Consider the following 26,873-nt stretch of genomic DNA (forward strand, 5'->3'; position numbering starts at 1 on the left):
TTATTATTCTTACCAGTCAAAGCAGAAATACCTTGTTGTCTCTGAGTCGTTTCGAATAGATCCTTCACTCGATTGTATATGACTTCCTGGGGATTGTGCAGATAGAAAGATTCTCCGCTCGCGCTGCTTTCGGAGCTGCTGGATGCGCTGTCAAATTAACGAAAAATCGATTTTTTTTTTTATTTCGGTATCTCAAATTGATGAATCGATAAATTACCTGTGTCTGTGCTTGCTCATGGGGTTGATGTAAAGACCGTTTTCTGGAGCATGAGCTGGTTCGATAGATCTGTCGCTCAATGGAGGGTGTAGATAAAACGGTTCCGAGTTGCTGTGTTTGGCGGCGTTGGATTTTGGTTTACAATTCGAACAGTCACTGGCCACACTGTTTCCCTGGGAACAACAACGAATTCGCGTGTAGTACTGATACATTCATGAACGTTTGACTTTTTGAATCGATTATAATCGATTATTGAGTTTGATTTGGTCGAAAAATGACTTTTGATCGATTCGATCGAAAGTCGATTCCTATAAGATAGATAATTGATTAAAAAATCGTTTCGTGGAAATTAATTTGGTCAAATTTTATCGAAAAATTGTCCATTTTGGAATTATTTTAATTTCAATTTTGCCCGGAATCGTTTAATTGGGTTTTATTGAGATTTGTTTGCTGGAAAAATTGATTTTTAAGTGAAACTTGATCGAATTTTGACTTGTCAGTGTTTCTTGGGTGTAGTTTTTGAAAAATAAAGTTATTTTTATATGAAATTTATCCGATTATTGAATGTTTTATGTTTAATTTTATCAAAAATGGTTTTTTTTAGTTTGATTTGGTCAAAAAATGACTAATTTGATCAAGAATTGATTCTTTTAAGATCGATAATTGATTAAAAAATGATTTTTCTATGCCTATTTTGACCAAAAATGTTTTTTTCGACCATAATTTGAACGGGAATTGGCGTTGGCTATGTTTTTGATATTTTTCTTGAGTCCAGTTGTCTCAAAAAGTCAAACGTGATCAAATGTAAAATTTTTAGTGTTTGATTTTGTTCAAAATAACTTTTTTGAGTTTGATTTTGTCAAAAAATGTCTCTGATGTAATTTAATCGATAAATGACATTTCTGGAACTAATTTTTACAAAATTTTAGGTTATAAAATGGTTTTCCTACACCTTATTTAATGAAAAATATCTTTTTTGAGTTCAATTTTGTAAAAAATTGGCTTTTTTGGATTGAATTTTGTCAAAAAGAGACTTTTTTGGGTTTGATTTTGTCAAAAAGAGACTTTTTTGAGTTTGATTTTGTCAAAAAAAGGCTCTGATGTAATTTAATCGATAAATGACATTTCTGGAACTAATTTTTACAAAATTTTAGGTTATAAAATGGTTTTCCTACACCTTATTTAATGAAAAATATCTTTTTTGAGTTCAATTTTGTAAAAAATTGGCTTTTTTGGATTGAATTTTGTCAAAAAGAGACTTTTTTGGGTTTGATTTTGTCAAAAAGAGACTTTTTTGGGTTTGATTTTGTCAAAAAGAGACTTTTTTGGGTTTGATTTTGTCAAAAAGAGACTTTTTTGGGTTTGATTTTGTCAAAAAGAGACTTTTTTGGGTTTGATTTTGTCAAAAAGAGACTTTTTTGGGTTTGATTTTGTCAAAAAGAGACTTTTTTGGGTTTGATTTTGTCAAAAAGAGACTTTTTTGGGTTTGATTTTGTCAAAAAGAGACTTTTTTGGGTTTGATTTTGTCAAAAAGAGACTTTTTTGAGTTTGATTTTGTCAAAAAAAGGCTCTGATGTAATTTAATCGAAAAATGACATTTCTGAAACTAATTTTTACAAAATTTTAGGTTATAAAATGGTTTTCCTACACCTTATTTAATGAAAAATATCTTTTTTGAGTTCAATTTTGTAAAAAATTGGCTTTTTTGGATTGAATTTTGTCAAAAAGAGACTTTTTTGGGTTTGATTTTGTCAAAAAGAGACTTTTTTGGGTTTGATTTTGTCAAAAAGAGACTTTTTTGAGTTTGATTTTGTCAAAAAAAGGCTCTGATGTAATTTAATCGAAAAATGACATTTCTGAAACTAATTTTTACAAAATTTTAGGTTATAAAATGGTTTTCCTACACCTTATTTAATGAAAAATATCTTTTTTGAGTTCAATTTTGTAAAAAATTGGCTTTTTTGGATTGAATTTTGTCAAAAAGAGACTTTTTTGGGTTTGATTTTGTCAAAAAGAGACTTTTTTGGGTTTGATTTTGTCAAAAAGAGACTTTTTTGAGTTTGATTTTGTCAAAAAAAGGCTCTGATGTAATTTAATCGAAAAATGGAATTTCTGAAACTAATTTTTACAAAATTTTAGTTTATAAAATGGTTTTTCTAAACCTTATTTAGTGGAAAATATCTTTTTTGAGTTCAATTTTGCAAAAAATAAGTTTTCCTATGTTGAATTTTGTCAAAAGGAGACTTTTTTGAGTTTGATTTGGACAAAAAGAGACTTTTTTGAGTTTGATTTTGTCAAAAAATGTCTCTGATGTAATTTAATCGATAAATGACATTTCTGGAACTAATTTTTACAAAATTTTAGGTTATAAAATGGTTTTCCTACACCTTATTTAATGAAAAATATCTTTTTTGAGTTCAATTTTGTAAAAAATTGGCTTTTTTGGATTGAATTTTGTCAAAAAGAGACTTTTTTGGGTTTGATTTTGTCAAAAAGAGACTTTTTTGAGTTTGATTTTGTCAAAAAAAGGCTCTGATGTAATTTAATCGATAAATGACATTTCTGGAACTAATTTTTACAAAATTTTAGGTTATAAAATGGTTTTCCTACACCTTATTTAATGAAAAATATCTTTTTTGAGTTCAATTTTGTAAAAAATTGGCTTTTTTGGATTGAATTTTGTCAAAAAGAGACTTTTTTGGGTTTGATTTTGTCAAAAAGAGACTTTTTTGGGTTTGATTTTGTCAAAAAGAGACTTTTTTGGGTTTGATTTTGTCAAAAAGAGACTTTTTTGAGTTTGATTTTGTCAAAAAAAGGCTCTGATGTAATTTAATCGAAAAATGGAATTTCTGAAACTAATTTTTACAAAATTTTAGTTTATAAAATGGTTTTTCTAAACCTTATTTAGTGGAAAATATCTTTTTTGAGTTCAATTTTGCAAAAAATAAGTTTTCCTATGTTGAATTTTGTCAAAAGGAGACTTTTTTGAGTTTGATTTGGACAAAAAGAGACTTTTTTGAGTTTGATTTTGTCAAAAAATGTCTCTGATGTAATTTAATCGATAAATGACATTTCTGGAACTAATTTTTACAAAATTTTAGGTTATAAAATGGTTTTCCTACACCTTATTTAATGAAAAATATCTTTTTTGAGTTCAATTTTGTAAAAAATTGGCTTTTTTGGATTGAATTTTGTCAAAAAGAGACTTTTTTGGGTTTGATTTTGTCAAAAAGAGACTTTTTTGGGTTTGATTTTGTCAAAAAGAGACTTTTTTGGGTTTGATTTTGTCAAAAAGAGACTTTTTTGGGTTTGATTTTGTCAAAAAGAGACTTTTTTGAGTTTGATTTTGTCAAAAAAAGGCTCTGATGTAATTTAATCGAAAAATGACATTTCTGAAACTAATTTTTACAAAATTTTAGGTTATAAAATGGTTTTCCTACACCTTATTTAATGAAAAATATCTTTTTTGAGTTCAATTTTGTAAAAAATTGGCTTTTTTGGATTGAATTTTGTCAAAAAGAGACTTTTTTGGGTTTGATTTTGTCAAAAAGAGACTTTTTTGGGTTTGATTTTGTCAAAAAGAGACTTTTTTGGGTTTGATTTTGTCAAAAAGAGACTTTTTTGAGTTTGATTTTGTCAAAAAAAGGCTCTGATGTAATTTAATCGAAAAATGGAATTTCTGAAACTAATTTTTACAAAATTTTAGTTTATAAAATGGTTTTTCTAAACCTTATTTAGTGGAAAATATCTTTTTTGAGTTCAATTTTGCAAAAAATAAGTTTTCCTATGTTGAATTTTGTCAAAAGGAGACTTTTTTGAGTTTGATTTGGACAAAAAATGGCCATCACGTAATTTGGTCACAAATTGACATTTCCAAAACTAATTTGACAAATGACGGACCCCCCTAAGCACAGAATTAGGTTATAAAATGGCTACTCCAAGCCTAATTTGATCCCAAATGCGTTTCAAAGTCTTTAAAAATCAAATTTGATCTTTCGCAATAAAAATCGATCGTTACTTGCATTTTTTGTTCGATTAAGTCGGAAAACTTCTATAATTCATTCAAAAATTGGCTTTTTTATGATTTTGATCGTCTACTTCATCGAGTATTTCACTTTTTTAAACACTTACTCGTCTCAATTTATCGCCTTTTCTCGTACAAGAACATCCTTTACCAATCGAGCTTTTCTCTATGGAATTGTGATAATCCGGCGCTGTTCCATGCTGCACCAACACGTTCAAACACTAAAATCCGATAATACAGTCAATACGGTACGACATCGTTTTTTTTTTTTTAGCCTACCTCGACTTGTTGGTTCTCAGCAGCGTCGTTAATCGGACTTTTTCCAAATTTGTCCAACGATAATTTAGCGCCGTGTTTGAGTAGCCAGCGCACGGTGTCCAAGTGTCCTCTGGAGGCGGCGAAATGTAAAGGAGTAGCGCCGTCGCCGTCCCTCAAATTAGGATCGACGTTTTGATCTTGAATCTACAACAACAACAAAACAAATATCAATAAAAATTGTTATTTCTTTTCCAATCGATTACTCACCATCCACTTTACGCAATTCAAACACCCCATTTGACTAGCTGCATGTATGGGAGCCATACCATCTTTCGCTCTAACGTAGAGGGACCCTCCCGCTTCCAATACCAAAAATTTCAAAACCTCCAAATGACCTTCTTGGGCTGCTAGATAGACAGGAGTTACATCGTTGTCCATTTGGGTATTTGCGCTAGAAAAAACCAAATTAATAATCCCGTGGACTGAACACAAATAGTTTAGAAAACAACATCTAATTATTCTCCATTTTGTTTTCGATTTGCGTTGGTGTCGATCATTCTTCAATCAAAACTTTTCAAAACAAACTGAGTAAATCGTATTTTAACTTAATTTTTTATTAATTATGATGTCTGTGATTGTATCAATCTGTTGTGAGAATTGTTTTCCGATAAAAGTAACGTTTTATTTAAAAAAAAAAGTCATTAAACTTCGATAAACAATTTTTTCCCAAATCACGCTGCAGGTCCCTGTATAAGACACGATCTATAACGCCAATGTGTAAGAGAGAGTAAAAACTGTGTGTCCTTTTTTATTCGAGAATTTAATGGCGTGTGAGCTTGCGCGCAGCGTCGTTATCTCCTGTCAAGTGGTTTCGCGAAATATAAACAAAACAACGAACTTTGAAAATGCCTTCTTACAATTATCAATGATACAAAAATAATTACGTAAGTCTATAATTATTATTTCCCTCATAAAACTTTTATAATTTGAATATATGTCTCAATACATAGTCCCAATAGTGTATATTTTAACTCGACATCAATCAATCACGTGAACGACAGCTGGTGTCGAGATTTTCGTATACAGGGACGCATCCATTATTGATATTGTTTTTTTTTTTCATTATGTTGATATAATAAAAGTTGGATTTCACTGTTTAAATGTAATAAAAAATATAATTTCAATAAAATTACGTTCGTAATACAAATCCAATAAAAAATCTCAAACGCGTATATTAAAAATTGTTCTAAATTGAAAAGCAATACGCCACGAAGAAAGTTTAACATTTTTTTTTTTTTAATTAGTACATTTACCTCATGTAGCGTGTTTATAATAATTAACTTACACGGTTAATATGTTACGGTTACCGCAATAAATCTCGATCGTTATGAAAACCGTTTTTCTATTTATTACTAACATATCTGACGTAAAAATCATTTTTTTTTCTAATTTCCCTTGCAAATAACAATCATCGTCGATGTTAATGAAGGAAATCGATTCCATTAGAAAACTGTTTTCGTATCGGTACTTAACCTAAATTGTAAAAAAGTAAAAAATGACAAGTGAAAAGTACGACGAAGTAAATTGGAAAAAATAATCGTGAAGATTGTTGAAGAAAAGAGAAACAACAACACAAAGTAGAAAAAATAATGGGGAAATGGAAGAAAATGTGTGAAAAGAAAAATGTACAAACAGCAGAAGGAACGACTAAACAAAGTTAATGAAAGAATGTGAAGAAACAACAAAAAAAACTAAAGAAAAGTGAGTGGGAATGTCAAAATGTAAAAAAGAAGAAGAAAGAACGAATAAAATCAAAGAAAAGTGAGTGGGAATGTGAAAATGTAAAAATGAAGAAGAAACGACGAAAAAAATCAAAGAAAAGAATGTGAAAATGTAAAAAAGAAGAAGAAACAACGAAGAAAATCGAAGAAAAGAATGTGAAAATGTAAAAAAGAAGAAGAAACAACGAAAATAATCAAAGAAAAGAATGTAAAAATATAAAAAAGAAGAAGAAACAACGAAAATAATCAAAGAAAAGAATGTCAAAATGTAAAAAAGAAGAAGAAACAACGAAAAAACTAAAGAAAAGAATGTCAAAATGTAAAAAAAAGAAGAAACAACGAAAAAACTAAAGAAAAGAATGTAAAAATATAAAAAAGAAGAAGAAACAACGAAAAAACTAAAAAAAAGAATGTCAAAATGTAAAAAATAAGAAGAAACAACGAAAATAATCAAAGAAAAGAATGTAAAAATGTAAAAAAGAAGAAGAAACAACGAAAATAATCAAAGAAAAGAATGTAAAAATATAAAAAAGAAGAAGAAACAACGAAAAAACTAAAAAAAAGAATGTCAAAATGTAAAAAATAAGAAGAAACAACGAAAATAATCAAAGAAAAGAATGTAAAAATGTAAAAAAGAAGAAGAAACAACGAAAATAATCAAAGAAAAGAATGTAAAAATATAAAAAAGAAGAAGAAACAACGAAAAAACTAAAAAAAAGAATGTCAAAATGTAAAAAATAAGAAGAAACAACGAAAATAATCAAAGAAAAGAATGTAAAAATGTAAAAAAGAAGAAGAAACAACGAAAATAATCAAAGAAAAGAATGTAAAAATATAAAAAAGAAGAAGAAACAACGAAAAAACTAAAAAAAAGAATGTCAAAATGTAAAAAATAAGAAGAAACAACGAAAATAATCAAAGAAAAGAATGTAAAAATGTAAAAAAGAAGAAGAAACAACGAAAATAATCAAAGAAAAGAATGTAAAAATATAAAAAAGAAGAAGAAACAACGAAAAAACTAAAAAAAAGAATGTCAAAATGTAAAAAATAAGAAGAAACAACGAAAATAATCAAAGAAAAGAATGTAAAAATGTAAAAAAGAAGAAGAAACAACGAAAATAATCAAAGAAAAGAATGTAAAAATATAAAAAAGAAGAAGAAACAACGAAAAAACTAAAAAAAAGAATGTCAAAATGTAAAAAATAAGAAGAAACAACGAAAATAATCAAAGAAAAGAATGTAAAAATATAAAAAAGAAGAAGAAACAACGAAAAAACTAAAAAAAAGAATGTCAAAATGTAAAAAATAAGAAGAAACAACGAAAATAATCAAAGAAAAGAATGTAAAAATATAAAAAAGAAGAAGAAACAACGAAAAAACTAAAAAAAAGAATGTCAAAATGTAAAAAATAAGAAGAAACAACGAAAATAATCAAAGAAAAGAATGTAAAAATGTAAAAAAGAAGAAGAAACAACGAAAATAATCAAAGAAAAGAATGTAAAAATATAAAAAAGAAGAAGAAACAACGAAAAAACTAAAAAAAAGAATGTCAAAATGTAAAAAATAAGAAGAAACAACGAAAATAATCAAAGAAAAGAATGTAAAAATGTAAAAAAGAAGAAGAAACAACGAAAATAATCAAAGAAAAGAATGTAAAAATATAAAAAAGAAGAAGAAACAACGAAAAAACTAAAAAAAAGAATGTCAAAATGTAAAAAATAAGAAGAAACAACGAAAATAATCAAAGAAAAGAATGTAAAAATGTAAAAAAGAAGAAGAAACAACGAAAATAATCAAAGAAAAGAATGTAAAAATATAAAAAAGAAGAAGAAACAACGAAAAAACTAAAAAAAAGAATGTCAAAATGTAAAAAATAAGAAGAAACAACGAAAATAATCAAAGAAAAGAATGTAAAAATGTAAAAAAGAAGAAGAAACAACGAAAATAATCAAAGAAAAGAATGTAAAAATATAAAAAAGAAGAAGAAACAACGAAAATAATCAAAGAAAAGAATGTCAAAATGAAAAAAAGAAGAAGAAACAACGGAAAAACTAAAGAAAAGAATGTAAAAATGTAAAAAAGAAGAAGAAACAACGAAAAAGATCAAAGAAAAGAAAGTAAAAATGTAAAAAAGAAGAAGAAACAACGAAAAAACTAAAGAAAAGAATGTAAAAATGTAAAAAAGAAGAAGAAACAACGGAAAAACTAAAGAAAAGAATGTTAAAATATAAAAAAGAAGAAGAAACAACGAAAAAACTAAATAAAAGAATGTCAAAATGTAAAAAAGAAGAAACAACGAAAAAAATCAAAGAAAAGAAAGTAAAAATGTAAAAAAAAGAAGAAACAACGAAAATAATCAAAGAAAATAATGTAAAAATGTAAAAAAGAAGAAGAAACAACGAAAACAATCAAAGAAAAGAATGTAAAAATGTAAAAAAGAAGAAGAGACGACGAAAATAATCAAAGAAAATAATGTAAAAATGTAAAAAAGAAGAAGAAACAACGAAAAAACTAAAGAAAAGAATGTAAAAAAGAAGAAGAGACGACGAAAGAAACTAAAGAAAAGTAAGTGGGAATGTAAAAATGTGAAAAAGAAGAAGATCAATGTACTAAAATGAAGAAAATAATGTAAAAATGATTTTTAAACATCAATTTAAATATGCCCAAACTATAAACTGTAAAATCTGTTTTGTTCTAGATTATATGTGGTGGGCGTAGGTAAAAACACCCTGTATAATCCACGAACTAACTAAATTTCGTTGAAGTTTTTCGTCTCGTAAAACTATTCAATTTAAGACATAAATTTAAAAAAAAAATGACACATAAACATGAGGCGAAAGGAGAAATTAAAATAAATAGAATGAAACTTTAAAATTACCATTTAATAACGCTTCGGTTATGGTTAATAACGAATACAAAGTGAACCCATTAAAATTTTACTGGTTAACACTCCGTTGAGTTTAATGTACCTGTCAGATAATTGGTTTATGCTTCTGATTTCTCATACAATCACACACAAAACGCTGATCCATAACCTCAAACCCGATTATTGTTTAGAGGGTCAGATTTCCCACTGGAATTCTACACCCCATAAGTGCCTAAATTTCCAGTTTTAACCCCCAATACATAAAAAATTAACGGAAGCGTTACCACTAAATTTTTAAGTCGAAATATGTAAATTATTCGTTTAAACTTTCTAATAGCAATTAAAGTAAGTTTAACAATTGGGAATTATCATAAGAAGAAACGCCTTGTTGGGTTTACATATGACACTTTCACTTTTTGTTATTTTTTTTTTCGCGATGGACCGTTTTTAATTATTTCGAGTTAACCACCGTGCAAATTTCATTACTTTCGATCTATTTTTAGAGTTTAAATGAAAAAATTGAATAACAGCTTCGATTTGACGGCAGACAGCTGACAGCGCGAAGCAGTATTCGATTCGGGCGTGAAACTGACGTGAGGTTATTTCAATTTAAAGATATTATTTACAGTAAATTATTATAGATTAAGTAAATTTGGTTTTGAAAATAAAAATATACAAATCTATAAAAGACGTAACATTAAAATGGATGGATAATTTAATATATTGAAATTATTATGTGTCAGGGTATAAAGTATCGACATTTTAACTTAATTAATCTTTTGAATCAACTAATACTTCAAAAGTCAACTGTCAAACGTAAAACAGTATTACCAATCGATCATTTACGTACGATATAATTTTCCTAATGAATATTTCAAACAATTTTTTAATAAATAAATAGTATAGTAGAGAAAACTGGTAATAGTATTCTAGGTGGTCTTTGTACAAGGGATGTTTACACCCTACAAGTAATTCTGACCGTTTAAATGACGTTTAGTTTCAGTTAGATGGTATACCATCGTATTTTGATAAGGTTAAAACTATTTAACCCAAAAACTCAATAATTTGGGTAAAAATCTTTTGAAATAGTTCAAAACTGACATATTATTAATAAAAAATTGAATTTATTTATCGATGTGATTACCTGATTCTTATAGAACAACCAGTTTTATGTTTTCTTTTGTTAGTAGCAACTCTTCCAAAAACAGTAGCCATTTTGTCACGAAAATACCATAAATTTCACATAGAACCATATCATTTTATTGGAAACGTCCGCAACGATAAAAATACGTACTAATCATTGAGAATCGATCGCGCACATGGTACCAACAGAAACACGCCACTTCGCTTTGGTTCCCGTGGTACTTGAGTCGGTACGGTTAGAGAACGGTACCACTAGAACATTGTCTCGACTTTAATGTTGTTTTCGTGTCGGGTTCTTCGTGGTAAAAGAGGCAGATACGCGCCGAAGTGGAAGGGGAAATTTTGGTGGCGATGATGATGAAGAAATTAAAGATTTAATTTAATTAATTGATGTCCAAGCGAAAACTAGACAAAATTCGTTGATCTAAGAAGAAATTACGCGAAGATTTCGGGTTCGTCAATGCCCGTGAAAATGCTGTCAACTTTGGAGGACTGTATCACTGTTTTAAATCAATGAAATTAAAAATAATTATAGAGAAAAATTTTCCTTAAAAGATCACCTACAAGATTGGTCTGAGGTAATTTTCTTGTAAAATGTATTTAAAAAAAGTTATAGAGCAAAAAAGAAAATTTTTATAAAGGTTTCCTCACTTTTTTGCTAATAACTTCTTTAATTTTAAATTTAGGCCAAAAAGTTATATAAACTTATCTGTAGACAAAACAATTTGCAACAAATTAAGTATTTAGAAATTTTTTGTAAGACGCCTAGTTTTCGAGATATCGCGAAAAAGGTGTTTGCAACCATATTTACAAAATGGCGGTCTACTATAACCTTTTTCCAGCGATGTTTAATAAGTTCTTTACACTTTTTATAATAAAAATCGTCAAGTTCCTCAAAATAGTTGACTTTCGATTATTTTTCAATCCACGACCGCCATTTCTAGTGCAAGTTGCACTAGGGAGAAATCTAGTTACTTTTAACAATCACAAAATGTCCGTCACAGATCAGCTGACTTTCGTAAAACTATTTTCATCGTTAAATTAGAGGTTAGGAATTTGTTTACTTTTATTTATGGAATTTTGATTAGTGACAGCAATATTTTGACATATGTCATGACAGGAAAAAGATGTTTTAACGCGGTTTTCGCTAATTTGATGTCAATTATTCATATAGTTTCTGAAAACTAAAAAAAAACAACGAATTTATCAATTGCAAATCAATAAAAGCAATTCATATTTGTATTCTCATTTTATCGGACAACATTTCTATGGTTACTAAATGGAAACATAAGAATAAAACTTTGTAAATAAGTTTAATCGATAAGTTATTAATCAATTACTTATATTACTAAAACATTAGTTACCACATTCGGCGTTATTTCTTCGAGTGAAACGTTACACGTAAAATATGAAAAAAGAAACGTTATTTCTGGAATTTTTTTACACCGCAGGAGGGTATTTAGCGGTATGCCCGTTAAAAGGGAAATCTGTAACGACGATAATCCTAACAGGATTGTATCTAGCCCTAATTGTTATTACAAATACGACAATCTATTTGCTTTTGAACAGTTTCGTCGAAGCTAACATATACCCGTTTATAGCCGGGATGATTTCCACTTCGACATTCCACTACGTTTGTATTTATGGTAATTTACTAGATAAATCGTCCTGGAAAGAATTCATCACTACCATTAACAAATTAAGCAAAAATACGAAGGTAGATTCGACATTTTACTGGTACAGGTTTAAAATAATATCAGTGACGACGTCAGTAATAGTTGTAATAAATTACTCAGTATATTTGGTGTGGAATCAACAACAACTGATTATTTTATTTATTCTCCATGTCCACAATGTACTAATTCATTTTCAACTATTTTTTCTAACGATGTTCGTGTGGGAAACTACACGATTTATAATTTCGAAATACAAAACAACGATCGGAAACATCGAAAAGCTGTTTACCCAAGATTATCACAATTATAGTAGTTTTTTGGAATGTAAAACTCGAGTGGAAAGTAATTTGGTGACGCTGGATAAATGTGTGAAGTTGTTTAACGCCGTATTGGGAAAATATATACTATCAATGATGATCGTCGCTTTCGTAGCTGTAGTTACATTTTTTCATTACTATATCAGTACTTTTGAACATAGAAGTTTGGATATTAATATCGGTAGTACGGTTTTGAACATACTGCTTGTGGTAAGTACGTAAATATGCCCTCAAATTATTACCAAAAGCGCGAAAAGATAACATCGATTCTATTTCAATCGGTAAATGATTGTGCATCTTTTTGCATTGTGAAATATCGAGCCCTTAACTAAATCTTCTAAGGTATAAAGACGAAAACTTGTGGAATTATAACCATCATTAGTTTTCATATATTAAAATTATTAATTTCAATATTTTCCTTATGTAAATGATATTAATTATCGCTATCTTTGGATTGTAGAGATTGTTTCTGAAAAACTTACGAATTATTAACCATTGGGCATGAGACGCCCCTGGCTTTTATATCTTAGTGTAGTTAGTTGACAAAATTTGGAAATTAATTTAAAACTATAGCTTAGCATCTATTTCATCCAGAAAATATATTATTTTAAGAAAAATAGGTTTTATACGTTAGTATTTTGAGTTTTTAGAAAAGAAATTGTAATTGACCGTGAAAAAAAGCCAAGACTGTCATGGCTGTCTTGAATGACGTCACAACTCGAGAAACAGCTGTTTGTTTATGACAGTCAATTGTGTATAAATTCAATAAATAATAAATACCTCGTATTATAAACACTATATAGTGCCTCAATGTAAAAGTACAATGTTAAAAACGCCAGACAAATTATTCATATACGTTCCAAATAATAAAGAAATACAAAGAAGGTAAGATGCTGTTACTTTATCAACTAATTCCACAAATTATTTCTGTGAAGATCATTTTAATGTAAGTATTAAACAAAACTTGATGTATCTATTTATAAACGTATAGTAAAAGTTATGAATTTTGCAAAATCTACCATAATATACCACATATAAAATGTTACGACTTAATTAAATTAAAGTTATTGAAACTTTGTATTCGCTAACCTCAAAATCAGTATTTTCATTATACAGTGGGTAAATTCGACTCTCTGACTGCGTAACAGCTAATTAAATAAGACTTTGTTTATTTTTAACATAATATTTATATATAAGTTTTAACTCTGCGGATTTTCGATGAACAAAAGTAGGTGTTTATTGTAAAAAAATTGTCATACATAACGGCGTCAATTTGGGGCAAATTACCTCAGTTTGCTTTGTTAAATCCTGATTCTATGGCAAATTATACCTGTCTTTCAAGATTCAACTAAAAACTAACTTTATTAATTTAACAATAATTATTGAAAACTTAAAATAACCCGGTCATTTTATTTTATATAAAAGTTGTTTTTTATTTACTAATTATCATGGTTTATCATTAGAAACTCAATTTATAGATAAATTGTTAAATTATGATTAATGTCAAAATGTGAAAACTAATGATGATTATATTTTTCGATACTAATGGTGTTGCCAACAGGATTCCGGAAGAGGATGTTTCGAAAGCAGATATGAATCTTGAAGTAATTTAAAGTGGAATCGACTAGACTAAAATTGAAAAGGATGAAAATATTTGAGGTATATCAATGTCCAAAAGTAATGATGATATTAATTGTTGAATGTTATTTATGAGATACAAACAAGAACAAAGTGATTATTAATGCTACGAATATTATTATAGAAGTCGTTAATATATTATTCGAATACATTTACTTGATTGCTTACTACTGTTCATTTTGAATGTGAGTTTTAACCAGAGTGTGTTTTAATGATAAAATGATTCTTAAATTTTTCTATATAGCTGGCAGTATATTTTATACTTTTCCTTGGAAAGTGAACGCTAATAAAATAAAAATTCAATTGGGGTCGATTATTACATTCAGTATTATTCAATTATATTTTTTATATAATATTGTAGTGGGAATTCTAGCCTCAAATGATTTCCACTTTATGGTAACTATATTAAGTACTTTATCATCATTTTTGATATTCCAAAACAGTTGTATTTATGGCGTATATAAACACCGTCAAACCTGGAAGGATTTTTTTAAAATAATCGATGATTTAAAAGGAATTGATAAAATTAATAATCGTCATCTAATAAAAATGTTGCTGATATTCGTAGGTGGTTGTAGTTTTAATATAATGGTACTAATATATTTTGTAAATAAGATTGATTTATACAACGTAACTGAGGTTTTTGTCAAAACTCAACTCATATTTTCAACGATGTTTGTATGGGAAACTTCGTTTTTCTTCAGCTCCAAATATGAAGAAATGATTAACAAAATTAAATTCTCGAAAATATCCACTTTTAAAAATTTAGAAATAACAGTAAAAAAAATTAACGAAGGGATCGAATATTTCAATAATGGCATGGGTAAACAAATGCTGATGGTGGTAATTATTTCATTTGGATCAATTCTTTCCAGTTTTGATTTCATTTTGTTCACCAGTTCAAAATTAGTCGTATTACGACAGGTTATTAGTTGGATGATCGGAAATATTTGGTTGGTGGTAAGTACTCAATGATAATTGATCTTACAAATGATTTGTTCATTTAGTACTCTAGTGTTTTTTTGAGCTAGGCCATTTTTATCAAATCAATTTGAAAAGAAACGTGTTTTTACATACACTTCTAGGCTGCAGTTTCAGTAATTGCTTCTTCATTTGAACTCAGAGAATAGCCAGTACTCACTAGAGGCCAAATCGGTGGATGTAGAATCAATTTGAAGTCTAATTTAACTATTATTGTCGTCGACCAGTGAAACGGTGGATTGTCTTGGTGAAACTGTGGTTTTTTAGACATAATTGTTGTATAATATACCATGTATATATCAATATACTGAAGACGTAACCTTCCCAGGTGACTGTTGTGTCTTTGGTCGTTTCGGACGTCGATTACTTGATCAACTTCTCTTTCAAATACTAGAATTCGTGTTTGAAAACATTTTCAGAACAATCCCGATTCATCAGCTTTGTATACTCTGTAAAATCTTATTCAGCAACTTTTGCTTTTGCAGCTGGGATAGATCCTGAACCAGGAATTACACCCAACGTAAAACTGTTGTATCCAGTTCTTAAAAAGTAGTGTTTTTCATACTTTTCCTTAACCTAAGCAGACTATTTTTTTGTCCCACTCTCCCCCACATCTTATTCGGAGAAATAGATTAGAATGTGTTTAATAAAAAATGCGCGGGAATATATAATATGATTTGTTTACATAAAATGCCACTTAACTGTTTTGATTTTACTTCGTTTAAATTGAATAAATCTATCGTTTATGTACGAATAGCAAATGGAGGTTGGTAAGACAGATAAATATCAAGATCGTTTTTATTTAACTCCATTTTATCCATCCATGAGAATATTTCCGATAATTGAACACTTAGTTAATTGAATATTCCAATACTAAATAGGAATTTTCAAATTTTATAGGACTTTTCAACGATAATATACAATAATCTTGTTAGATCAAACTTACGTTTAATAATAACAATTATTGATTGAATTGATGTTACAAATGTCAGTATTGGTAAAAAAGCGTCTTTATACTCGATTTCAAACCTGCAGACAAATTCAAAATATTTTTTATTAAGAAATCATGTTAATATATTGATAAATATGATTCAGATTGAGGTTATGTTCGATAAATGTCATATGTCAATATGTCAAGTTTACAAATCGACGTTTTTATAATAATTTTAATATCGAGTCATCAATGTTGTAGTACTAACAATATTTCCGATAATTGAACATTTAGTTAATTGAATATTCCTGTTATTACAGGATATAACGATTATTTATCATCTTGTTAACTATCTGTCAGTTTAATGTTAAATTAGTTTACTTATCATAAAGTTTATGGAAATCTATTAAGCAGAACATTTTTTTGTTCCCGCTCTCCCCCACATCTTATTCGAAGAAATACATTAGAATGTGTTGAATAAAAAATGCGCGGGAATATAATATAATATGATGTGTTATATAAAATGCCACTTAACTGTTTTGATTTTACTTTGTTTAAATTGAATAATTTTTTTTTAACTCTCCTTATTAAGTTCAAATATGTCGAATTTTTAAATACGATTAGCAAATGGAGGTTGGTAATATATTGATTAATATGCTAATTTTGTTTATATAACGATAATCAGATTGAGGTTATGTTCAATAAACTGTAACCTACGAATGTCAAGTTTACAAATCGACGTTTTTATAATAATTTTAATATCGAGTCATCAATGTTGTAGTACGGACAATATTTCCGATAATTGAACACTTAGTTAATTGAATAATTCCATATTAAATAGAAAAGTTTCAGTTTCTGTACAGCTTTTCAACGAGAATGTATTTAATAAATGATTTATATAAAAAACGATCTGGTTTTCTGAAGTTTTTATACGTTTTGGGAAGTACATTTGGCACATTTCCTTTTAGAGGAAATCGAATGATTTTAAACATTCAATTGACCATCATAATCATGTTTGACATCTGTCATCCTTACAGTTTATATGAAATGATACAACCTTATCATATTGAAAGTACCTTTCCAACGATGGAACTAAATGCCTTATTATTTCAATCGTTTTTATTTTTTGTATCCCATTACAGCTGCGTTTATGGTGTATTCAAACACAAAATCGTATGGGGTAAATTTTTAAAAATTATCGACGATCTAGATGGTTCTAACGAAGTTGATACACGTCATATCGTACGCATGTTTGTGTTTTTTTTAGTTTCCGGTCCCGTACACTTGATATTGTATATATATTTTAATAACATCCGTGGTTTTTATGGTGTTGTGTATCGTTTGGGCAAGTTTTTGATCATATTGCAACTTACTTTTGTGACTGCATTCATATGGGAAACTACGTTTTTCTTTACAACTAAAATTGAGGTTATGATAAACGACATCAACCAATTATTTTCCGTAAAAGTCTGCTACAAACCAGCGTTTGTTAATGGTGTCGAAAATTTAAAAACTACCATGACGAAAATTAATGAATCTATCCGATGTTTTAATGAAGCTATTGGCAACCAGATGTTATGTCTGATAATTATTTCATTCGGATCCATATTGGCTGATTTCGATTTTATAATTTTTGCTATTAAAATTGTCGATTTTTTGTTTATGTTAAACTATTGGACAATCGGTAATACTTTCTTCGTGGTAAGTATACAATGTACTAAACATTTTTAAATAAGAGGTGGGGGAGAGTGGGAAACTTGTTATGAAAAAATCCGATTCCCTTTATTCGAATTTTATAAAATTGATGTTGTTTTTGAAAGAACTTTTGTCCAATAATACAAAATATATAAATTCTAAGCATTTAATTAGCATCGTCAATATTAGATGTTTTATCTATTGTGATTTCTCTTGTCAAACTTAAAAGTAACTGCGTGTATATTAAGCTTTGTAATATGTTAAACTAATTAGATTTCAGGAAAATAGTATAATCTTGTATCATATCTACTAAATCTAATGTTTTTCGACGAACAAATTCCCTCAATAAAACGATAATCCGTTCATATGCGACTAACGTAACCTAACCTAACCTGACTTGCTGTTTGTTCTTACACGAACTCAATCGACGTGTTTGGAGTCATGAATAAATTCATTCTGTCTCGAAACCGCGATGATTTATCATCTTGTTAACTATCTGTCAGTTTAATGTTAAATTAGTTTACTTATCATCAAATTTATGAAAATCTGTTAAGTAGAACATTTTTTTGTTCCCACTCTCCCCCACATCTTATTCGAAGAAATACATTAGAATGTGTTGAATAAAAAATGCGCGGGATTATATAATATGATGTGTTTATAAAAATGCCACTTACTTTGTTTAAATTGAATAATTTTCTCCAACTGTCCTTATCAAGTTCAAATATGTCAAATTTATTGTTTAAATACGATTAACAAATGGAGACTGATAAGACAGTTGGTAATATATCGATTAATATGGTAATTTTGTTTATATAACGATCATCAGATTGAGGTTATGTTCGATAAACTGTAGCCAACGAAAGTCAAGTTTACAAATCGACGTTTTTATAATAATTTTAATATCGAGTCATCAATGTTGTAGTACTGACAATATTTCTGATAATTGAATATTCCTGTTATTACAGGATATAACGAGGATTTATCAACTTGATAACTATCTGTCAGTTTAATGTTAAATTAGTTTACTTATCATCAAATTTATGAAAATCTGTTAAGTAGAACATTTTTTTGTTCCCACTCTCCCCCACATCTTATTCGAAGAAATAGATTAGAATGTGTTGAATAAAAAATGCGCGGGATTATATAATATGATGTGTTTATATAAAATGTCACTTAATTGTTTTCATTTTACTTTGTTTAAATTGAATAATTTTCTCCAACTGTTCTTATCAAGTTCAAATATGTCGAATTTATCGTTTATATACGATTAGCAAATGGAGGTTGGTAAGACAGACGAATATCAAGATTACGAATCGATTTTATCATAATCGTTTTTATTTAACTTCATTTTATCCATCAATGACAATATTTCCGATAATTGAACACTTAGTTAATTGAATAATTCAATATTGAATAGAAAAGTTTCAGTTTTTGTACAGCTTTTCAACGAGAATGTATTTAATAAATGATTTATATAAAAAACGGTCTGGTTTTGTGAAGTTTTTATACGTTTTGGGAAGTACATTTGGCACATTTCCATTTAGAGAAAATCGAATGGTTTTAAACATTCAATTGACCTTCATAATCATGTTTGACATCTGTCAACATTACAGCATATATCTAATAACAGAAACATATGATATTGAAAACATTTTACCAACGATGGAAATAAACGCGTTACACTTTCAATCATTTTTGTTTCTTGTATACCACTACAGTTGCGTTTATGGTGTTTTCAAACACAAAATCGTATGGGATAATTTTTTTAAAATTATCGACGATCTAGATGGTTCTAACGAGGATAATACACGTCATATTATACGCATGTTTGTGTTTTTATTAGTTTCCGGTCCCGTACACTTGATACTCTTTATATATTATTGCAAAATTGATAATATATACGGGGTCATTTATAATTTATGCATTTTTATCATTATATTGGAACTGACTTCTGTGACTGTATTAATATGGGAAACATCGTTTTTCTTTACAACTAAAATTGAGGTTATGATAAACGACATCAACCAATTATTTTCCGTAAAAGTCTGCTACAAACCAGCGTTTATTAATGGTGTCGAAAATTTAAAAACTACCATGTCCAAAATTTATGAAGGAATATTATTTTTTAATAAAGCTATTGGTAATCAGATATTATTTCTAATAATTACGTCATTCGGATCCATATTGGCTGATTTCGATTTTCTAATTTTTGCTATTAAAAATATCAAATTTTTATTTATTCTGAACTATTGGACAATCGGAAATATTTTTTTCGTGGTAAGTTTGATTCTAATTAAGTCTGGTAATACATAGTATTAAATTCAGTTAGCAATAACCTTCAAATTTGACAGCTGTCATATCAGTAATTTGTACAAAATGGCGTTTTAAGTAATAGTAATTTGTTGGAAATGAATTTTGTTTATTAATAAGAGATTTTTATTCGGAAAAAAATTTATTGAAAACTTTATTAAATTCAAATTAAAAACCAACTAGAACTTTTGACAAAACCACTTTCCGGAAAGAAATTTCGTACTTTTTCAATAGCAATTCTTAAGAAATTTTAAAATTTTATCATTTTTTCGTGCTTTTCTAGCCATTTTGTATAATTTTTATGTGCTTAAGTAGCGCCACCTACTATTCAAATAGTAATTTCACTAGGAATTGTTAATAAACAATTTAGTTGAAGTTATGAAGTAAATTTGACATTTGACATTTGGATGACAACCGTATAATAATTCATACGTCGTTATACGGTATTTTAATCAATCAAATGTGATATTTATTAAAAGGAAAACTAATATCAATAGTAGTTGTACGTCGTTACTATCAGAATGAGCGTAAACAATATTTTTATTAAAATAATACTCGAGATGGGTGTGGTTTCCGGTTTGACAACTCCATTCGATCATTCCATGACCACGAAACTGTTCAAACTCATTCACGTATCGTTCGGAATTTGTTTTGTGACTTACACGTTGGTTCAAATGAAGTGCGACGTGATTAATTCGTTGGAATCGTGGCCTATTTGGAGTAATGTAGTGTCGGCGATAATGTTTTTACCAAAATTGAATGAAAATAAAGGGATTTATCGAAAATTTTCGACTACGATACTTGTCATTAGAAGAAAAACGAAACGAGGAAAAGATTATTTCAAAATTTTCGTCTTTTTTATATCAACGATTGTATGGAGTTGGTATATATCGAGTAGTTTTGTTTATATTTACGTTCACAAAATCAACTTTTTCGTGATACTCACGATCGCGTTTTGGTTTATCGTCATTCTGCGATTGTGTATTCTAATTTTGATATTTTCGGAAATATCGAGTATCGTTTGTGGTACTTACATAAACGTGAATAATAGTATGAAGAAAGTTTTCGTTCGTAAAATCTGTTTCGTAACAATTTTTGATAAACGAATCAGAAAAATGAGAAGAGATATAATGCAGCTTCACCAATTTATCGATTACGTCAATCGTATTTTTGGACAGGTCAACTTGTTATTGTTCGTCGAAACTTTTCACCACATTCTATTATGGTTCTGCTATTTCATACTTTTAAATACAAATTTCAGCATTCAAATTTTTGTTTTGTGTATTATACTAACGGTAAGTCGCGAAAATCTAAATGTATTACTTATAGTCCGGTCATTTTAGGTTTTATATGCGGAAAAATTCCTAGTGAGCTGAATTTTTGTATACACCTTTAACACGATGTTGTAATGAAGATGTGAAAAATTGATATCGATATCGTACCGTATAAAAAAGTTATAAAGGTCAAAAGGTCACGAAAATCAGTTTTTCGCAAATATCTCGCGATCTGTCGCTCTGAGGGCAATGGCGGTTATTATAAAAATTGTTCGTATTAAAATTATCTATAAAAAATGTCTTTTGCGTTTTTTTGTAAAATCAACCGTTTTCGGTGAAAAAACTACTACCCGCGCTTTTTTAACATGGTTTCCCCTGTATAATTTTTTATTCGAATTTATTAAAATAGAAAAAATATACCATTTTTTTTATTAATTGTATTATACTAACGATAAGTCGTGAAAATCTAAATGTATTACTTATAGTCCGGTCATTTTAGGTTTTATATGCGGAAAAATTCCTAGCGAGCTGAATTTTTGTATACACCTTCTTCAAGGTGTTGTAATGAATATACAATAAAATCCACATCGATATCGTACCGTAAAAAAAAGTTATAAAGGTCAAAAGGTCACGAAAATCAGTTTTTCGCAAATATCTCGCGATCTGTCGCTCTGAGGTCAATGGTGCTTACTATAAAAATTGTTCGTAGTAAAATTATCTACAAAAAATGTCTCTTGCGTTTTTTTTTGTAAAATCAACCGTTTTCGGTGAAAAAACTACTACCCGCGCTTTTTTAACATGGTTTCCCCTGTATAATTTTTTATTCGAATTTATTAAAATAGAAAAAATGAACCTTAGCAGGTACATTTATTTTAATTCATTGTATTATACTAACGGTGAGTCGTGAAAATCTAAATATATTACTTATACTCCGGTCATTTTAGGTTATATATGCGGAAATATTCCTACTGAGCTGAATTTTTGTATACACCTTCATTAAGGTGTTGTAATGAATATACAATAAAATCGACATCGATATCGTACCGTAAAAAAAAGTTATAAAGGTCAAAAGGTCACGAAAATCAGTTTTTCGCAAATATCTCGTGATCTATCGCTCGGAGGTCAATGGTGCTTACTATAAAAATTGTTCGTAGTAAAATTATCTACAAAAAATGTCTCTTGCGTTTTTTTTGTAAAATCATCCGTTTTCGGTGAAAAAACTACTACCCGCGCTTTTTTAACATGGTTTCCCCTGTATAATTTTTTATTCGAATTTATTAAAATAGAAAAAATGAACCTTAGCAGGTACATTTATTTTAATTCATTGTATTATACTAACGGTGAGTCGTGAAAATCTAAATATATTACTTATAGTCCGGTCATTTTAGGTTATATATGCGGAAATATTCCTACTGAGCTGAATTTTTGTATACACCTTCATTAAGGTGTTGTAATGAATATACAATAAAATCGACATCGATATCGTACCGTAAAAAAAAGTTATAAAGGTCAAAAGGTCACGAAAATCAGTTTTTCGCAAATATCTCGTGATCTATCGCTCGGAGGTCAATGGTGCTTACTATAAAAATTGTTCGTAGTAAAATTATCTACAAAAAATGTCTCTTGCGTTTTTTTGTAAAATCAACCGATTTCGGTGAAAAAACTACTACCCGCGCTTTTTTAACATGGTTTCCCCTGTATAATTTTTTATTCGAATTTATTAAAATAGAAAAAATGAACCTTAGCAGGTACATTTATTTTAATTCATTGTATTATACTAACGGTGAGTCGTGAAAATCTAAATATATTACTTATAGTCCGGTCATTTTAGGTTATATATGCGGAAATATTCCTACTGAGCTGAATTTTTGTATACACCTTCATTAAGGTGTTGTAATGAATATACAATAAAATCGACATCGATATCGTACCGTAAAAAAAAGTTATAAAGGTCAAAAGGTCACGAAAATCAGTTTTTCGCAAATATCTCGTGATCTATCGCTCGGAGGTCAATGGCGCTTACTATAAAAATTGTTCGTAGTAAAATTATCTACAAAAAATGTCTCTTGCGTTTTTTTGTAAAATCAACCGATTTCGGTGAAAAAACTACTACCCGCGCTTTTTTAACATGGTTTCCCCTGTATAATTTTTTGTTCGAATTTATTAAAATAGAAAAAATGAACCTTAGCAGGTACAGTTTTTCAATTCATTATATTATACTAACGATAAGTCGTGAAAATCTAAATGTATTACTTATAGTCCGGTCATTTTAGGTTTTATATGCGGAAAAATTCCTAGCGAGCTGAATTTTTGTATACACCTTCTTCAAGGTGTTGTAATGAATATACAATAAAATCCACATCGATATCGTACCGTAAAAAAAAGTTATAAAGGTCAAAAGGTCACGAAAATCAGTTTTTCGCAAATATCTCGCGATCTGTCGCTCTGAGGTCAATAGTGGTTATTATAAAAATTATTCGTAGTAAAATTATCTACAAAAAATGTTTCTTGCGTTTTTCTGTAAAATCAACCGTTTTCGATTGATTTTACGAAATGGAAAATATAATTATTTTTAGCGTCATCAATAGGTGAAATCACGAACAAAGTTCCCCGAATGAAAAAGTAATCTAATTAATTACCACTAATTGGTCAATTAATTCGTATATTTTTTTAATTCAATATAGACAAACATAAACAAACAAAATGGTTCTGAAAATGTCTTGTTTCTTTAGGTTAGGTTAGGCTTTGTGTGGAAAACTTTTTAAACAACCTTCGTAATTTCAATAGCGTGTTCAAAGTAAGACATTTTCTTTTTCAGATGTTCTCTGTGATAGTAATCCTATCTTGCGACAGAGTGGAAAAAAAAGCTGAAGAACTCATAAAAACCTGTATTTATATTCAAGCATCTACAGGCGACGAAAATGCGTTAGCTTTAGCTAACCTAGCCAAAGAACTACGACCCAAATTTTCAGCTGCTGGATTTTTTGATATAAACCAGAGGATACTACCTAGTTTCTTTTCGAACCTATCGACGTATTTAATCATTATCTTGCAATTTAAATTATCATCTTTGTAATTAGAAATACATTTAAATTGAAAACAAAATAAATTATTTCTTGCCTATCTGTAGATTAGTTTTTTCGTTCCCCCTGTATACATTCATACGTCTTTAAACGATAGAAATATCATTAAATATGTATAGTGACTATGAAACAGAAAGAGAGAGAGCATAGTTTCACTACTATCCCCAATCAGAATAAAGAAAAGTATATCGATGTTCTTTCTTTCTCTAACAGCATAGCTCCCATACCTTTCTCTCTCTATGGTCAATATCATCTCTATGCCATTAATCATACTCTCGTGCTTTTCTACAATATAAATCGAAATTTTAACCAATTAACGTATTTATTGTCGCAATAACTTTCCACTTTTGCGTGAAATATATTATAAATTACATTTATGTTGTATTTAATGGGCATATTATAAAAATTTCTTTCCGGTATTCCAAGGAAACATGGTTACGCTAACTAATTCTATTAAAATAAAATCTCGAATTGTTTAAATTAAGTGATAATTATACGATATAATTGTTTTGTATTACACTTTTGTATATTTTTAACGATTAATACTAAAACCATTAAAGAGAAATCGTTAACAGAGAAGAAATGACAGTATTATTTCGATACTGTTCTCGTTTAAATCGATTATCATAATTCAAATAAAAATTTTACCTTAATTCCGGTGACGAATCAACTAATAATCTCACGCAATCTAGGCATCCCCTAGCCGCCGCATAATGCAACGCCAATGTTGTATTATTGGCCGCAACTTTCTCCAAAGCCGGCATTTCTTCGCGGGATTCCGCTTCCCAAAGTAGCCAGCGTAAAACGTTCAATCTACCGTATCTGTAATACATATAAACTTGTTGGTTAGATAACACACATTACAACGAAGAGGTATGCAACCAATTATACGACGTGATGTAAATGTGGTCATATAAGTAGAAGATTCTAATATGACACATATATACTAGACACTAGTATACGAGAGTTCAAAATGTGAAAGAAATTTACTATTATATCAAGGTTATATCCCTGAAGAGTTAAAGGGTTGAAAATTTATTTATATCACTATAACTTTAAAATAACAAATTTAATAAACTACGTTATTGTGTAATGGTAAGTAGAATATGATCGAACTATTATTGGAGGTTAATTAACAATCTACATTGTCTAAAACATGTTTTTTATTATTGAATTTCAATCAAATTATCCAAGATGTGAATATGAAACTTTTTAAATCAACTGATAAATGAAAAACTTCACTATGAAATTTTGAGCTAAGGTCACCCCAGAATGGTTCTATCGCTTTATATTTACCATTACTTAATGCCCTTAATACTTTCATGCGGTGTATCAAATTTGATATTTCAAATTTAAAAGGTTGCAACTATTTTTCTTTTTTCGAAGTTTTGCTTTGAGATGCAATTTGGTATAGAGGTAAATTGCCCCCAATCGTCTCGGATATGTAGCGTTATATTCATCACGATTACGAGGTATTATTATAAGTTATTTTATTAATACATGCCATACAGGGTGTTATTTTTATTATATTATCTGACTTGAAATATTTCATTTCTGTTTGTACTATGTCAATCGCCATTTGCATAATTTCAATTTCCTGCAATTGTATACTAACATTTTATGAATAAATTGAATGTTAGTATGCCGATTGAAGTGCATACCTGTCTTTAATATATAAATATAACGGCACTGAAGAATCTTCCGACAATAAACGTAAATTTCAATAGACAAGTTTAATTTCTTCCTTTATTCGTTTATAATAAATTGTAAACAAACTTTTTTCATGTTCAATCAGATTATTGCTTAGTACTTTGTCTTCACCCGACTATCAAAGTAATTTATAATTATTATTGATAATAAATTAGATAAACAGTAGATTTTATGTTACAATTACTAAGTTATAAAGGTAGTTTTAAAAGTTCTATTACGTAATTCATACCATAAATTCAGCAAAACTCTTATACTTTTTTATTTTCATATAATCATTTGTTTAATTTCTTATTTCTTAAACCTTTCACATATGTTTATGTTGTCAAATCGTCTTGATTTTAGGTTTCTTCTTTTTTTTTAAATTTTAAACGTCAATTTTTTATCTGTCTAATTTCAAAAAAGAAGAAACTTAAAATCAATACGATTTAGAAACATTTATATATTAATTAGAAAGATTTATAATATTAATTATATAACAAGAAATAATGTTTTCATTTCGTCGATATATTAGGATTATTACATATCTGTTACCGGCCTAATCCGCTGTGAGGACAAACTAGTTTTAGCTAGAATTCACCAGTTCTTCCTATACGCGATATAAATAATTATAATAGTCTGGTCCAAACCAATATGCGATTTTTGTTGTTCAATAGGATGTTTGTTGGACAGAAATTTTGTCAATGAAGGCAATTCTGTATAGAAAATATTTTTTATACTAGGGAATACGTGACATATTTTGTTTTTTGAAAAATAGAAAATATTTGATGAGAAAGTGATACGTATAATTACACCGAAATAATTCGTAATATTTAAAGAGAAATTGGTATGTAACAGGTGGTCGGTGAGCTCGTTATTAATAATTAGAAAATATCTAGTGTACATATATTTACCAATTTTAAATAAAAAGGAAGCAATAAAAACCGTTATCTAATTAAAAAGTCTCGTTTTATAATATTCAATCGTATCGAT

At 28.4% G+C, this 26,873-nt stretch overlaps 2 protein-coding genes across 8 annotated transcripts in view; one reads left to right on the forward strand and one right to left on the reverse strand.

Moving 5' to 3' along the window:
• Nucleotides 1-26,873, reverse strand: part of LOC130442933 (uncharacterized) — a 43,869-nt gene that overhangs the window by 12,523 nt on the left and 4,473 nt on the right. Inside the window, exons 3-8 of the mRNA XM_056777342.1 lie at nt 24,843-25,016; nt 4,767-4,950; nt 4,521-4,703; nt 4,349-4,462; nt 218-390; nt 14-147 (exon numbers count right to left, since the gene is read on the reverse strand). Coding sequence (XP_056633320.1) covers nt 14-147; nt 218-390; nt 4,349-4,462; nt 4,521-4,703; nt 4,767-4,950; nt 24,843-25,016 — 962 coding nt within the window. The remainder of the gene's footprint in view (nt 1-13; nt 148-217; nt 391-4,348; nt 4,463-4,520; nt 4,704-4,766; nt 4,951-24,842; nt 25,017-26,873) is intronic.
• Nucleotides 12,966-24,234, forward strand: LOC130443559 (uncharacterized). Of its 7 annotated transcripts, none has more exons than XR_008909858.1 (2): nt 12,966-13,941; nt 23,930-24,234. XR_008909858.1 is itself a non-coding variant. In XM_056778291.1 (2 exons), the coding sequence occupies exons 1-2, from the start codon at nt 16,709-16,711 to the stop codon at nt 24,185-24,187; spliced, it is 1,083 nt and encodes a 360-aa protein (XP_056634269.1). In that variant the 5' UTR covers nt 16,556-16,708; the 3' UTR covers nt 24,188-24,234. The 7 variants fall into 7 exon arrangements, 3 of the variants coding, with proteins under 3 accessions (XP_056634269.1, XP_056634270.1, XP_056634271.1); XR_008909857.1 differs by having other exon boundaries at nt 13,003-13,167; XR_008909855.1 differs by having other exon boundaries at nt 13,095-13,228.

The sequence above is a fragment of the Diorhabda sublineata genome, chromosome 4 (genome assembly GCF_026230105.1).
Source record: "Diorhabda sublineata isolate icDioSubl1.1 chromosome 4, icDioSubl1.1, whole genome shotgun sequence".
In the NCBI taxonomy this organism is placed as follows: domain Eukaryota; kingdom Metazoa; phylum Arthropoda; class Insecta; order Coleoptera; family Chrysomelidae; genus Diorhabda; species Diorhabda sublineata.